General features: G+C 41.9%; 1 protein-coding gene across 5 annotated transcripts in view; it reads left to right on the forward strand.

Annotated features, from left to right (window-relative positions):
- The window catches only part of LOC118393235 (huntingtin-interacting protein 1-related protein-like), a 33465-nt gene that overhangs the window by 15274 nt on the left and 1807 nt on the right, over positions 1-16384 (forward strand). For 4 of the 5 annotated variants that reach the window (XM_035785722.2, XM_035785725.2, XM_035785724.2 and 1 more), the window contains exons 6-30: positions 141-217; positions 507-568; positions 1279-1419; positions 3122-3179; positions 5247-5322; positions 5445-5618; positions 5752-5795; positions 7743-7815; positions 9623-9806; positions 9911-9999; positions 10151-10267; positions 10375-10476; positions 10778-10972; positions 11243-11390; positions 11606-11692; positions 11845-11952; positions 12101-12237; positions 12322-12432; positions 12574-12632; positions 12713-12743; positions 13705-13767; positions 13879-13979; positions 14094-14199; positions 16060-16183; positions 16292-16353. In XM_035785722.2, coding sequence (XP_035641615.1) covers positions 141-217; positions 507-568; positions 1279-1419; positions 3122-3179; positions 5247-5322; positions 5445-5618; positions 5752-5795; positions 7743-7815; positions 9623-9806; positions 9911-9999; positions 10151-10267; positions 10375-10476; positions 10778-10972; positions 11243-11390; positions 11606-11692; positions 11845-11952; positions 12101-12237; positions 12322-12432; positions 12574-12632; positions 12713-12743; positions 13705-13767; positions 13879-13979; positions 14094-14199; positions 16060-16183; positions 16292-16353 — 2529 coding nt within the window. The remainder of the gene's footprint in view (positions 1-140; positions 218-506; positions 569-1278; positions 1420-3121; positions 3180-5246; positions 5323-5444; positions 5619-5751; positions 5796-7742; positions 7816-9622; positions 9807-9910; positions 10000-10150; positions 10268-10374; positions 10477-10777; positions 10973-11242; positions 11391-11605; positions 11693-11844; positions 11953-12100; positions 12238-12321; positions 12433-12573; positions 12633-12712; positions 12744-13704; positions 13768-13878; positions 13980-14093; positions 14200-16059; positions 16184-16291; positions 16354-16384) is intronic. The other variant, XM_035785723.2, reaches the window with a different exon arrangement.

Here is a 16384-nt window from a genome sequence, read left to right on the forward strand (position 1 = left end):
CCATTGTATGCATTGCATTGCCACAAGTGCTTTCACATAATGCCACCTAGTTGAACAAACAATATATGTAATTTGAATTAATGTGATTTACATAGTTTTAATGTTGAATCACTTTTGCCATCCTTTTGTCTTCCATGCAGCATTCTGAAATCCGACCCAACCTAGAGGTGACAGATGAGGTTCTAGAGCGTGTTGCAGGAACAGACGTCAATAATGTGTGAGTGTTCTCTACTCCTCCCTCTCCACACATCCCTGGCACTCTTGGCTGTGCACTCCCTCTCCTGTTATTGAGTTATCAGAATATCATACAGAGACATCATACAAATCCGTATACATTTAATTGGCATAACTCAAGGGAAGTCTATTATTGATATAAGATACAAATGTCATGCTCTCTGATTCAAAGGAAACTCTCATACCATTTAGTTGGTGTACTGTGGGGACTGAGGAGCGAGCCTGCTGCTCTTTCCCTGTTACTAAGGGCGGTATTGACTTCTCTCCTGTAGGTTCCAGCTCACTGTGAAAGTGTTTGATTACCTGGATGCAGAGTTGAGGCTAGCCGAGACAGGTGAGAATCCCCCGCTTCTCCCCTACTTACCTACCTCCACCTCTCAAAGGATGAGTAACCAGAGCTACAGGGCAGTGGCCGGTTTCCATCGACTGTTTGTTTCGGAAATGGAATAGGGACAGGATAGCAGCCAGCTAAATTAAAAACTTGTGAGCACACTTGTGCTGCTGTTGAGGGAGTGACTTAATTGCCCAAAATGACTAAGTTATCAAGGGATGTTTACCTTGTGTAAATTAAACATTTCTAAACCACTTGTTTAATATGACTTGGGCCCTCTGATGTAATTTCACCAAAACCATATTCATAAGTTCTAAATGTTTGCAATTAGAGGACATTAATTATGTTTCTTCTGATTGGCTGTAATGGCATCATGCCCTGCAGGATGTTGTCACAGCCTGTCATCCTGAACAACCATAAACAAACTCTGCAATTGTAAACAACCCTGCCTGACTTACTAACTTGAACATCTGGTACTCAGGAAACATGGGAGCTCCTAACTGCCTTCTTCCTTCTACCCACCCTTGATCTGCTGAGAACAATTTTCCACCCACTCAGTGGGTGATTCATGAATATGTGAGCTATTATCTCAGTGTTGTATTTCTGAATCAGTGACAGAGAAAGGTGTTTCACCCAGGCAAGCCATCGATTCCAAATCCTGCCAATTGAGGCCATGTGTTTTTCCTACATTGGTGTGTTTCTGTGATCTGCAGTGATCCGGCAGCTCAACACGTCCATTGCCATCTCTACGACGACGTCAGGCCAGTGTCGCCTGTCCCCCCTCATCCAAGTCATCCAGGACTGCAGTCACCTCTACCACTTCACCGTCAAGCTGCTTTTCAAACTGCATGCCTGTACGTTTGACCACTTATGTGTCTTTAAAAGTGGAACTGACAGCATTTTAGCAACATGACATCTTATTCAAATCTATTCATATACACCCCCAGGAAGAATACAGCTTTTTAATACATTTGTTTACATATGGGAATTTTCATGCTTTCATAAATGTATACAATGTTTGGGAATGTGCTATAGTAAGGCATTTTTAACATTTCTATAGCAATATAGTGGGAAAGTGGCTGTGCATTTGAACAATTTAATAGACACTACATTAAATAAAAACATCTGTCCTGTCCAGAGACCGATGGCCATAGCATATCGGAGCAACAGTCGACCTATATGCAAATAAGCCATTTGCCACACAAGCCTGCCATCATTCATTTTGAAGTGGACTGTGTTTACAGGCAGTAGCAACAGTGCGACTTTAGATCATTAGAAAGCATTTGCCAATTTCTGCAAATGGGAGTCCTCTTACATTTGGGAACGCAATCCTATCGATGAAACAACCATATAGATCAACTCTCAACATTTCAATTATTTGGCTGCACTAATAAACGACAGGGAATAGTAGCCTGCTCCTCCTTCTGCAGCTTGCCCGCCATAGCATGCGTGTCCCAACCGGAGGTGAAAGTACATTTTAATCGCTTAATGGTACGGGACACCAAAGTCTGCGGCAATTTGGTGACTGGAAAGAGATCTGTTACAAAACACCTACATGTATTATGAGATTCTGACATTGTCATTAGGCCTACACTTGTAGCCTGAATTGGTGTATCCACAGTTGTCCACGCACGTATCTCTCTGCCACTCATCTCCGCTTTATCCGCGAGCATCTCTGACACTCATCTCCGCCTTGACAAAATGTAAGGATAATCCTCAAACCACAACGCAGTTTGGCGCGTATACTACCTGGTTTAAAGTCCATAACCATTTTTTTTATACGGCTGACATGCAGTAATGTTTAATAGCCTATAGTTTGTTTGGCATGTTGTAGCCTATTAGTTGTGATAGGCTTCACGGTTTACCGGTACGGCGTACCACCACTATTTATTTTTGTTGGCACGCCATACCGGACCATACTGCCTATTTCACCCCTGGTCCCAACCTATGCTTTGACAACTGAATTGGAATTTGCCTGCTAGCCAATTTGATCCATGCAAAATACATTTGCTTGACAACTAAGCGATATGCTAACTGTGGATAAGTCGTTCAAGTTCAACATAGTTAGCAAGAAATGTGAATCGCTTTGCTAACTAAATGACACCTGCAGCATCTATAGTTGTAGCCAACGGAAAAAAAGATATGAGGGGGAAAAGTTGGTCACTCCTCAAATGACATGAAATCCTCCCAGCAGCCAGCTAGCTAAACAACGTCACCGGCAAAGTAGTTCAAACGCTGTCAGTTCCACAAACTTAACTGCTTGATTATATTTCTCAACATGTACGTAGAATGTATGCACACATGACTGTAAGTCGCTTTGGATAAAAGCGTCTGCTAAATGGCATTTATTATTATTATTATTATTATTATTATTATTATTATTATTATTTACTGTAACATCAATGAGAGTTACATAACTGGAGATCAGAAATCTTTGTTTGAAGTTAATAGTAGTTTAGTATTTCTACTTGCTGAAAACTATGCTTTGCTGACTTGATAACAAAACTTGTTTCAAAGTCTTTTTAGTGACTGTCTCTTGCATGCCCTGGATTTCAGGTCTCCCAGCAGACACCTTGCAAGGACACCGTGATCGTTTTCATGACCAGTTCCACAGGTAAGTCACCCCGGGCCTCGGGCTGTTATTATATAAGGGCATTAGGGAAGAGAGGGAGGAAGCCTCAGTACAACACAATCTTGCCTATCCCTGGCCTGTGTTACCCTGAGCCGATGTAAATATACTCATCCCTACCACCCAACTTCCACCCATTTCAATGTGTCATCATGACATCACTATCCTATGCACACCTCTGAAAGTGAAAAGGGGTTGAATCTGAGCAGTGTACCAGGTGACATGTTAATGTTATCAACCTGCACAATGATCAGCCCAGAAAGATGGCAGAGGAAGCTTAATGTATTAGTGCATCTGGATAGTGGGTACCTTGTACCTGAGATAACCAACTAATTTCTCTTCAGATCAATTTATTTTTATTTTACCTTTTTAACTAGGAAAGTCAGTTAACCTCTCTGAGATGTGAGGTTATCAAATTCAAAACAAAAATCTCATAATTAAAATTCCTCAAGCATACAAGTATCTTACAGCATTTTAAAGAGAATTCTCATTAATCCAGCCACAGTGTCTGATTTCAAAAATGCTTTACAGCGAAAGCACCACAAACGATTTTTAGGTCACCACCAAGTCACACAAAAATCCAGTTTTTTTTCCAGCCAAAGAGAGGAGTCACAAAAAGCACAAATGGAGATAAAATTAATCACTAACCTTTGATCTTCATCAGATGACACTCATAGGACTTCATGTTACACGATACATGCATGTTTTATTCGCTAAAGTGCATATTTGTATCCAAAAATCTCATTTTACATTGGCGCGTTACGTTCAGTAGTTCTGAAACATGCGGTGATTGTGCAGAGAGCCATGTCAAATTACATAAATACTCATAATAAACATTGATAAAGATACAACTATTATACATGGAACTTTAGATAAACTTGTCCTTAATGCAACTGCTGTGTCAGATTTTTTTTAAACTATGAAAAAAGCAAACCATGCAATCTAAGTACAGCGTTCAGACAACAAAGCAGCCAAAAAGATATCCACCATATTGGGTAGTCAACATTAGTCATTAATAGCATTATAAATATTCACTTACCTTTTATGATCATCAGAATGCACTCACAGGAATTGCAGTTCCACAATAAATGTTTGTTTTGTTCGATAATGTCCATTTATGTCCAAATAACTTATTTTGTTAGGGCGTTTGGTAAACATCCAAAAGCGCGTTCAGGTCCCGCCAAACGTCGGACGAAAAGTTCAAAAAGCTCCGTTACAGCCCGTAGAAACTTGTCAAACTAAGTATAGAATCAATCTTTAGGATGTTTTTAACATAAATGTTCAATAATGTTCCAACCGGAGAATTCCATTGTCTGTAGAAAAGCAATGGAACGAGCGCTAGCTGTCTTGTGACCGTGCGTCATGAGCCCAAGGCACTGCCAGATCACTTACTCAAACAGCTCCTATGAGCCCCTCCTTTATAGTAGAATCCTCAAACAAGTTTCTAAAGATGGTTGGCATCTAGTGGAAGCCTTAGGAAGTGCAACAACCAATATCCCACTGTATCTACAATAGGGGCTGAGTTAAAAAAAAAAAAATTTAAACTACAAGTCTCAGATTTCCCACTTCCTGGTTGGATTTTTCTCAGGTTTTTGCCTGCCATGAGTTCTGTTATACTCAGACATCATTCAAACAGTTTTAGAAACTTGTGTTTTCTATCCAATACTAATAATAATATGCATATATTAGCATCTGGGACAGAGTGGCAGGCAGTTTTACTCTGGGCACCTTATTCATCTAAGCTACTCAATACTGTCTCCATGTCACCAAGAAGTTAAGAACAGATTCTTATTTTCAATGATGGCCTAGGAACAGTGGGTTAACTTCCTTGTTCAGGGGCAGAAAGACAGATTTTTACCTTGTCAGCTCGGGGATTCGATCTTGCAACCTTTCGGTTACTAGTCCAACGCTCTAACCACAAGGCTACCTGCCGCAACCACCTGAAGTGTATTCTATTGCATTCTGTCCTATACACAATTTAGAAAATGTTACATTCCTGTTTTGGAGGCATAATTCGGATCAGTGGTTGAAATATTTTGCCTTGCCTTACAGCCTCAAGACCTTCTTCAACAAAGCCAGAGACATGCAGTACTTCAAGAGACTCATCCAGATCCCCAAGCTGCCAGAGGTGAGAGCATAGACTGACATAGTAGGGGAAAGACACTGTATTGGGACTCAACCACACTTCCCAGATAACGTAGCCATCTGTGTTTACAGTCCTCTGTCTTATGTATGTGTCTTCATCCTCAGTCTCCTCCTAACTTCCTGCACGCGGCTTCCCTGGCCAAGCATGCAAGGCCAGTGGTGGTCATCCCAAGTGAGGATGAGCCCGAGCAGCAGGAGGATGATGATGATGACGATGATGACCCTGAACCGCTTATCAACGTCAGCGACGTCACCATGCCCAGCATGATGGTGCCACAGGTATGACTCATAGGTCACGGTCATGATCTCAGGTCTATGGCCCCTTGGATATTCATGTGTTATTAATAAAGGTATCACTAATTTTGGCTATAGATTGTGTAAACATTAATACATCTCTGACTTTTTCTTTTAGCAGTTCGACAAATTTGATCAGACTTTCGGACCTTCCAATGACAAGTTAGTCATTGTCCTCTTTTAACATTGGTGTGCTTGAAAATAAAGGATATGTAAACTGGGGTGCGTTCAACAAGTGAAATAGTTAGCTAACATATTTAATTTGTTTTGTGTTGGCTGCGACCGTTCACTAACGTTAGCTGAAGTCTGAGAAGGTAGTGTATGGCCAACGTAAGTGTCTGATTCGGGTCTTAACTGCCACTACAAATAAGAATGTAGACATGTAGACTTTCCATTACATGTAGTAGGAATAGCAAAGTAATTTGCAGTTTGATTATTGCTCTAAAAATCTATGGTAGTCCTTACAAATAGTAGCTGTTTGATGTTTCACTAACATTTTGGAAAGTTCATTCAAATTGTATAATTGAAATTGTTCTTAAGTAACATGTTTGCTGCAAACAGAACCCTTGTTGAACTCACCTGGTGATAAATTATTTACTTTTTTAAATAAAATAAAAAAATTAACTGACCTACAGTACCTGTCAAAAGTTTGGACACATTGTAGAATAATAGTGAAGACATCAACTATTAAATAACATGTATGGAGTCATATAGTAACCAAAAAAGTGTTTAACAAAATATATTTCATTTTTGAGGTTTTACAAAGTAGCCACCATTTGCCTGGATGACAGATTTGTACACTCTTGGAATTCTCTCAACTAGCTTCATGAGGTAGTCACCTGGAAAGCATTTCAATGAGCATGTGTGCCATGTTAAAAGTTAATGCGTTTGAGCCAATCCTTTGTGTTGTGACAAGATATTTGGTAAAAGACCAAGTCCATATGGCAAGAACAGCTCAAATAAGTAAAGAGAAATGACAGTCCATCATTACTTTAAGACATGAAGGTCAGAATTTCAAGAACTTTTAAAGATTCTTCAAGTGCAGTTGCAAAAACAATCAAGCTTTATGAGGACTGGCTCTCATGAGGACCACCACAGGAAAGGAAGACCCATAGTTACCTCTGCTGCAGAGGATAAGTTCATTATTTACCAGCCTCAGATTGCAGCCCAAATAAATGCTTCAGAGTTCAATAACAGACACATCTCAACATCACTGTTCAGAGGAGACTGCTTGAATCAGGCCTTAATGGTGGAATTGCTGCAAGGAAACCACTACTAAAGGACATCCATAAGAAGAGACTTGCTTGGGCCAAGAGGCACGAGCAAGGACCTTAGACCAGTGGAAATCTGTCGTTTGGTCTGAGTCCAAATTTGAGATTATTGGTTCCGACCGCAGTGGAGGTGAACAGATGATCTCATGTGTGGTTCCCACTGTGAAACATGCAGTAGGAGGTGTGAGGTTTTTTTTTTGCTGGTGACACGGTCTATGATTTATTTAGAATTAAAGGTATACTTAACCAGCATGGCTACCACAGCGTTCTGCAGCGATATGCCATCCCATCTGCCTTGGGCTTAGTGGGACTATCATTTGTGTTTCACAATGACCCAAAACACCTCCAGGCTGTGTAAGGGCTATTTGACTAAGAAGGAGAGTGATGGAGTGCTGCATCAGATGACCTGGCTTCCACAGTCACCCAAACCCAACTGAGATGGTTTGTGATGAATTGGACCACAGAGTGAAGGAAAAGCAGCCAACAAGTGCGCAGCGTATGTGGGACCTCCAAGACTGTTGGAAATGCATTCCAGGTGAAGCTGGTTGAGAATTCCAGGAGTGTGCAAAGCTGTCATCAAGGCAAAGGGTGGCTACTTTGAAGAATCTAAAATATATTTTGATTTGTTTAACACTTTTTTGGTTACTACATGATTCCATATGTATTATTTAATAGTTTTGATGTTATCACTATTATTCTACAATGTAGAAAATAGTACAAATAAAAACACTTGAATGAGTAGGTGTCAACTTTTGTCTGGTACTGTATGTTTTGGATATTTTCTTGTGTGCCAGTGCTTATGTATGCTAATGGTTAGTGAATGTCTTCTGGTGTACAGGGATATCCAGATTGAGAACCTCCAGCAGGACTTGGGGAAGTTGAGGGCAGATCTGGAAAGGGTCAAAGGAGAGGTAAGTAGACATGTTTTAACTCCTTTAAACAGATTTTTACAGTTGTACACATTTGTTGATTTAAATTCTTGTCATAATTAGTTGCAATAATAAGTTACTTGTTGCTCTTTATACCTGAAGATCCATGTTTGATTGAAACATTGTCAATAAAGGTGGTAAATTGGGAGCATATTCAGTCTTTAGCTCAGCACCTATGCATTTTTAAGGATGTGCGTGTGACCACAAAGACATCTATTGTTCCTCTTTGTAATAATACACTGAACAAAAATATAAACACAACATATAGTGTTGGTCCCATGTTTCTTGAGCTGAAATAAAATATCCCAGAAATGTTCTATATGCACCAAAAGCTTAATACTATCAAATGTTGTGCACAAATTTGTTTATGTCCCTGTTAGTGAGTATTTCTCCTTTGCCAAGATAATCCATCTACCTGACAGGCGTGGGATATCAAGAAACTGATTAAACAGCATGATCATTACACAGGTGCATCGTCTTAAGACCAGGCCGCTGATTACACTGGTTTTGCACAACCGAAGATGTGCTCTTCGCGGATGAATCCAAATTTCAACTGTACTTGGGCAGATGGCAGACAGCGCATATGGGGTAGTGTGTGTGCCTGCGGTTTACTGATGTCAAAGTTTTTAACAAAACCCCACCACCACAGTGCACTATGGTATGGGCAGGCATAAACTACGGACAACAAACAACATTTGGGTTTTTTAGATGGCAATTTGAATGCACAGAGCTACTGTGGTGAGATCTTGAGGCCAATTGTCATGCCATTCACCCGCCGCCATCACCTCATGTTTCAGCATGATAATGCACAGCACTATGTCGCAAGGATCTGTACACAATTCCTGGAAGCTGAAATTACCCAGTTCTTCCGTGGCCTGCATACTCACCAGACATGTAACCCTTTGAGCATGTTTGGGATGCTCTGGATCAATGTGTACAACAGCGTGTTCCAGTTCTGGCCAATATCCAGCAAATTCGCACAGACATTTTAAGAGGAGTGGGACAACATTCCATGAGCCACAATCAACAGCTTAGTCAACTGTATGCGAAGGAGATGTCTTGCAGCTTGAGGCAGATAGGGGTCACACCGGATACTGACAGGTTTTCTGATCCATGCCCCTACTTATTATTTTTTACAATTAAAAAAAAAAAAGTTTCCTGTGACCAACAGATGCATCTGTATTCCCAGTTATTTCAAATCCATAGATCAGGGCCTAATTCATTTATTTAAATTGACTGATGAACTGTAACTCAGAAAAATCTTTGAAATCGTTGCATTTTGCATTTTATATTTTTCTTCAGTATTTAAATGTTAATTATGTATAACAAAGTTGTGACTGGTGAACATTTGTTTGTGTACATGGGAAAGGAATTTAGGAAATGTGTTGGGTGGATGCAAAGACTGAGCTTGACATGTGGAATGTGGCAACTAGTCTCAGAATGGGAAATGACGTCTGTCTGTGTTCAGAGAAGACCAGTGCCTGGGGACAGATGTACTGTTTACCCTGGTTTCTGCAAATGGCTAGCTCCTTATGTGGCCTGTTAAACTACTCAGCATTTGTATATTTTTATGTTACAGTAGTTAGCTATGATGCTATCACTATTGAATCAGTCCATCCTAACCCAACATTGATTAATTTCAGAATTATTTTGTTCCACTCAACATATGTTTCTCCTGTCTGAGGCTCCCATCCACCAGTGCCATGCCATGGTGGTACTTGATAATCTATCCAAAGGAGGTTTACTGTAGTGACTGACTGTCTACATGCCTGCCTCCTCCCTCATACAGGCCCAGCGCTACATCACACAGCTCAAGTCCCAGATTAACAGCCTTGAGACAGAGCTGGAAGAGCAGCGGGTGCAGAAACAGCGTGCCCTGGTGGAGAATGAACAGCTGCGCATGGAGCTGGAGGCCACTCGGCGCCGCAACGCTGAACACGAGATCGTGCAGGCCACCTTCGGAGAGGCCGAGAGTAAGTGGCCACTCACTAAGTCTGGCATCCATGTTCAGTCACACTTTATTTAAAACGCATTCTGACATCTCTCTCTCGTCTCTGACCCCTTCTGTGCTGTCCAGCGAGAGTCCAGGCCACAGAGCAGCGCTACACCAAGCTAAAGGAGAAGCACACGGAGCTGGTGTCCAGCCATGCTGAACTGCTCAGGAAGGTACAGAACCTCACTTTTGTTGTCATTCTGTGGTTTTCTGTTTGGTTCATTGGGTGCAAAGTGACTACTTGTAGACTCACCTGAGCATTATTTTTCTGTTTATTGTTAATAGACTGTTTAACAGAGTGTGCATGTGACATTGTGCTGGCAGAGTGCAGACACCGTGAAGATTCTGTCGGCAACACATCAGAACCAGGAGGAGGTGGAGAGGACCAAGCAGCAGCTGGCTTTCGAGGTGGATCGCATCAAACTGGACGCTGACATGAAGGTTACTTTATTCTGAGTATTGAGAATAGTGATCTAGTACCGTTAATGTTATATTTCAGTACTGTATTAGCCATTTATTAAAATGACTGAATGTTCTTCTTGTTGCAGCTTGAGGAGCAGAAGTTTGAGATGAAGAAGCTTAAAAGGGATTTTGAGGAAAAGCGGGCTGAGGTGGAACATGTCAAAGGCACTCTGCAGCGCACTGAGAAGGTGTGTGTTGCTGATGCAGTAAATATTGAATAAAGAAAGTGGATTCCCTCGCTTATGTAATGGCACAGGTGACTCATCTGATTCACCCTCATGCAGAAGAATCACTGTACTTTCCTGTCATGAAAATCATAATTGGCTGAAAAGCCCATAGGAAGCTGCACTCTGAAAACATGAGTCTCACAAACATCTGAAAAGGCTTGTCCTCACAACAGTTAATGCACCTATTGTTATGCAATCTCCCTCTTTCTGTCTCTTCTCTCCCCACTCCTCTCTCCTCCTTCCATCACTCCCTCTCTCCCAGGTGGGGGAACAGCTGACCAGCTCTATGTTGGCGCTGCAGGTGGAGAAAGAGCGCCTGATGCGTTCTGCAAGTGAAAAAGAGGCCGAGCTATCGTCCCTGAGCCAGGCTGCACAGCTGCAGCAGTCTTCTCTGCAGCAGGAGAGAGATCGGAGCACCAGGGAGCTGGGAGAGCTGCAGGGCAAGCTGCAGGAGAAGGTGAGTTAGGACAACACAGCACAGAGCAGTGACTAGCTCAGTCCGCTGCTTTGTCTTGTCTATATAATTTGCTGATAGCAGAAGAGAAAATAGACATGTAAAAGCTACACCGCTGGTCAAGTCCCACATTACTCACTGTGTAGTGAAAGATTTTCTTGAATCGATGAACTATTTGGCTGTCTGTGCACAATATAAAATAAACCATTAGTATGTATGTGCCATCTATTTTTCCCTGTGACTGGGTCTGACTGTCTTATTGCATCTTTGCAGTCCAGACGTGAGGTGCAGTTGCAGCAGAAGCTGCTGGAGGAGCAGTTCTCCCTGCTGCAGGGAACGGTCTCTGAGGCTGAGTACATCATTCAGGACGCTGTGGCCAAGCTGGACGACCCCTTGCATATCCGCTGCACCAGCTCCCCAGGTTAAAATAAGTGAACATGCTCACAGAGAGGGTGCTTAGGGATCCTTAGCTAGTAGTGGTGTTCATGTCACTTAGAATAGAAAGTGAGAGATCCATTCGGTTATCTCAGTTTATATCTATTCATCTGGTATATCTACACATCATCCCATTAATTATTTTTGGATCTAGAACAATATTGCATTTCAAACGTTTCCTTGGTCTCTCCACCACCACAGATTACCTGGTCAGTCGGGCAGAGGCCACTTTGGGCTCCATTGACAAAGTGAAAAAAGGTCACTCCGACTACCTGACGAACATGGGAGGTGAGTTGCTCATTACTTGGTACTTCGTGTTTTTGATATACTGTAATTAGTAGTCTTTGAGCAACCACAGTGATGGTCATAAGTGACAGAGCTGGGCTGTGTTGGAATTGGCAGTGATACCTTCTCTCGCTGGTTGTATTTCTGTTCTCTAGATGCTGGTGGGCTACTGAGGGCCCTGACCAACTTCTCCCACCTGGCTGCTGACACCATCATCAACGGCAGTGCCACAGCACACTTGGCTCCCACTGACCACGCCGACCGTAAGAACATTCTTCTCTTCAAGTAGAATTCATTATTGTTTGAAACGGGCATCTTGTATCTTACTGGGATTTTACTAGATGAGATATTGAATCTATTTGGTATGTGATTATAGTGTCACAGTGTGTCTTGCACTTTTGCACTCTGCAGGTCTGACAGAGAATTGCAGGGGCTGTGCCACTCAGAGTCTGCAGTTCCTGAAGGATCTCAAGTCCAAGGCCTCCCTTCAGAGGGCAGACCCGGCCTCCATTCGCATAGTGGTTGAAAAGATCATGAAGCTGGGGGAGGTGAGGGGCAACTGGGCAGTCTTCTCCATTTATCCCACTCTTCTTTTCCTACTTCTTAATCTCATCTCCTCTTCCAATGTTTAGGAGCTGCGACCTAAAGGCATGGATGTGCGACAGGATGAGCTGGGAGATCTGGTGGACAAGGAGATGGCAGCCACATCAGCAGCCATTGAGAAGGCAGTGAGCAGAATCGATGTGAGGATCACAGCCATATAGAATCTAGAGCACTGTACTGTAGCTAGGAATGCCATATAAAGCTCAACCCTATGTTTTACAACGTGGGTAAGTCATTCTGTATCTAGACATCTCTCATTTGCACTCTTTCTGTAACTAAAGGAAATGATGAACCAGGCCCGAATGGACACCTCAGGGGTCAAACTTGAGGTCAATGAGAGGTCAGTACTATATGTGTTACTTGCACTGTTTATGCATTCATCCCCTTTCACTCACCATGATATCACTCCTTGTTCTATAGAATCCTCTACAGCTGCACAGACCTGATGAAGGTAAGATGACTTTTTCGATTGACTTGCACAAAAGGTCTGATCGACATCCTAATAATGCTGCGTTAAAAAAAAATATATATATATACAGCTATGGAAAAAATTAAGAGATTACAGCAAAATGATCCGTTTGACTATTTATAGGTATGTGTTTGGGTAAAAATGTAAATGTTTTGTTTTATTATATAAACTAGTGACAGCATTTCTCCTAAATTCCAAATAAATAATATTGTTATTTAGAGCATTTATTTGCAGAAAATGACAACTGGTCGAATAACAAAATGTGCAGTGTTGTCAGACCTCGAATAATGCGAAGAAAATATGTTGATATACATTTTTTTTATACTGTTTTAACTTAAGAAGAGTTCAGACATAAATATTTGGCGGAATAACCCTGATTTTCAATCACAGCTTTCATGTGTCTTGACATGCTCTCCACTAGTCTTGCACATTGATTTTGGGTAACTTAATGCCACTCCTGCCTGGCGCAAAAATTCAAGCAGATCGGCTTTGTTCGATGGCTTGTGACCATCCATCTTCTTGATCACATTAGAGGTTTTCAATGGGGTTCAGGTCTGGAGATTGGGCTGGCCATGACAGGGTCTTGAGCTGGTGGTCATCCATTCACACCTCTATTGTCCTACTGGAAAAAACAATCCTCAGATTTGGGGAACAGAAGAAGGAAGCAAGTTTTCTTCCAGGACAACCTTGTTCGTGGCTTGATTCATGCGTCCTTCACAAAGACACATCTGCCCGATTCCAGCCTTGTTGAAGCACCCCCAGATAATCACCGATCCTCCACCAAATTTCACAGTGGGTGCGAGGCCTACAAGCCATAGTGTGTGTATGTATGTATGTATGTATGTATGTGTGTATATATATATATATATATATATATATATATATATATATATATATATCTTTTTTTTTTAAAATTCCCTCCTTTCCTCTATCCCACTCTCAGGCCATCCACCTGTTGGTCCTGACATCCACCGACCTACAGAAGGAGATTGTTGAGGGCGGAAGGGTGAGTCTTGAAATATAGAATTATATGTTGAAAATGTCATGGAAATCCATCCTATCATTAGCTAAAAGATTAACGTCCTGACCACTGCTGGACTTGATGTTCTCTCTCTAGGGTGCAGCCACTATTAAGGAATTCTACGCCAGGAACTCCCGTTGGACTGAGGGTCTCATCTCTGCCTCCAAAGCTGTGGGATGGGGAGCCACGCAGATGGTGTAAGTGCATTATCATGAGGGTTGTCTCAGCTTGTTATGGTGAGAGTGATACAGAAATGTCCCATGTTAGAGGATTGGGATGATGATGTGTTGCTTGCTTGGTTTCTCTCACAGTGAGTCTGCTGATAAGGTGGTGCTGCACACTGGCAAATATGAGGAGCTCATTGTCTGCTCCCACGAGATCGCTGCCAGCACGGCACAGTTGGTCGCATCCTCCAAGGTGGGAAACAAACGTTTGAACTCAGTGCTCCCTTTCCCCTTAACATTCTCTGTTTATTTTCCTCTAGCCCTCATCCTCTAGCCCTCATGTATTCCCTCAGGGCTCCATTTTAGCATCTGTGGTAATTTGTATTAATGACTTGGGAAATGGGCTGCAACCAGACAAGTTGCATCTGTATGCAGATGCAACGGTCATCTATTCAAAAGATCCTTCTCTGGTTCAGGAGGTTGAAGAGTTCGACTGCCTTTCAGTCACTGCAGAGCCACCTATATGGTATCAAACTGGTCTTGAATGCACAAAAAAATGAATTATGACTATACCATTCTCAGCTAGAAAAGGGTTAGCATTTTCACATCTGGAAGCACATCCATTGAAAAAGTGTCATCCTACAAATACCTAGGTATATGGTTGGACAACAAACTGTCGTTCAAATTTCATATGTATTGTCTTGTGAGGAAACTGAAATTGGGTTTTTATTTTCGTTTAAGGCTTGCTTCCTGTTTTGAAATATCACATGGAATAATGTAGTAACGAAATAAGTGTTAATGTAGTAATCTTCAAAGTAGCCAACTTTTGCTTTGCACACTTCGCATTCTCTCAACCAGCTTAATGAGGTAATTCACCTGGAATGCATTTCAATTAACAGGTGTGCCTTGTTAAAAGTGAATTTGTGAAATTTCTTTCCAGCCAATCAGCTGTGTTGTGACAAGGTGGGGGTGGTATACAGAAGATGGCCCTATTTGGTAAAAGACCAAGTCCATATTACGGCAAGAACACCTCAAATAAGCAAAGAGAAACAACAGTCCATTACTTTAAGACATGAAGGTCAGTCAATCCGGAAATGTCAAGAACTTTTGTTTCTTTAAGTGCAGTCGCAAAAACCAAGTGCTATGATGAAACTGGCTCTCATGAGGACCGCCACAGGAAAGGAAGATCCAGAGTTACCTCTGCTGCAGAGGATAAGTTCATTAGAGTTAACAGCCTCAGATTGCAGCCCAAATAAATTCTTCAGAGTTCAGTAACAAACACATCTCAACATCAACTGTTCAGAGGAGACTACGTGAATCTGGCCTTCATGTTCAAATTGCTGCAAAGAAACCACTACTAAAAGGACACCAATAATAAGAGACTTGGTTGGGCCAAAAAACATGAGCAATGGACATTAGACCGGTAGAAATCTGTCCTTCTGATGTGAGATTTTTGGTTCCAACCAACGTGTATTTTGTGAGATGCAGAGTATGTGTGGTTCCCACTGTGAAGCATGGAGGTGGTGTGGGGTGCTTTGTTGGTTACACTCAGCGGTTTATTTAGAATTCAAGGCACACTTAACCTGCATGTCTACCACAGCATTCTGCAGTGATATGCCAGCCCATCTGGTTGGTGCTTAGTGGGACTATCATTTGTTTTTCAACAGGACAATGACCCAAAACTCACCTCCAGGCTGTGTAAGGTTTATTTGACCTGGCCTCCACAATCACTTGACCTCAACCCAATTGAGATGGCCTTAGCATATGTGGGAACTCCTTTAAGACTGTTGGAAAAACATTCCATGCGAAACTGGTTCAATAATGCCAGGAATGTGCAAAGCTGCCAAGGCAGAGTAGGGATCTGAGTGTCACCAAAGAGTGGCTACTTTGAAGAATCTAATTTTAATATTTTGATTTAACACCTTTTTGGTTACAACATGATTCCATATGTGTTATTTCATGATTTTGACGTGTTCATTCTACAATGTAGAAAATAATACAAAATAAAAACTTTTGAATAAGTCGGTGTGTTCTAACTTTTGACTGATACTGTATATATTCAAATTCTGCCCCTATCACTATTTCTCACCCTCCCTCTCTCCTCTGTGTTTAGGTAAAAGCAGACCGCAACAGTACAAAACTGACAGCTCTCCAGCAGGCTTCTCGCCATGTGAACGAGATGGCAGCCAACGTGGTGGCCTCCACCAAGACAGGCCAGGAGCACCTTGAGGACAAGGGTTAGTGTGTGTGTGTGCGTGTGTCTGACCAAACAGAAGATGTGAATCCCCTCAGGCTCTAAAGTCATATGGCTGTGTTTGATGTTTGCCTTTCTCTTTCTTCTGCAGATACCATGGACTTCTCTGGAATGTCTCTCATCAAGCTAAAAATGGAGGAAATGGAGTCACAGGTGAGTCCCTGTGTATGTGTCTGTTTGAGCC

Source organism: Oncorhynchus keta, chromosome 14 (assembly GCF_023373465.1).
Source record: "Oncorhynchus keta strain PuntledgeMale-10-30-2019 chromosome 14, Oket_V2, whole genome shotgun sequence".
Classification (NCBI taxonomy): domain Eukaryota; kingdom Metazoa; phylum Chordata; class Actinopteri; order Salmoniformes; family Salmonidae; genus Oncorhynchus; species Oncorhynchus keta.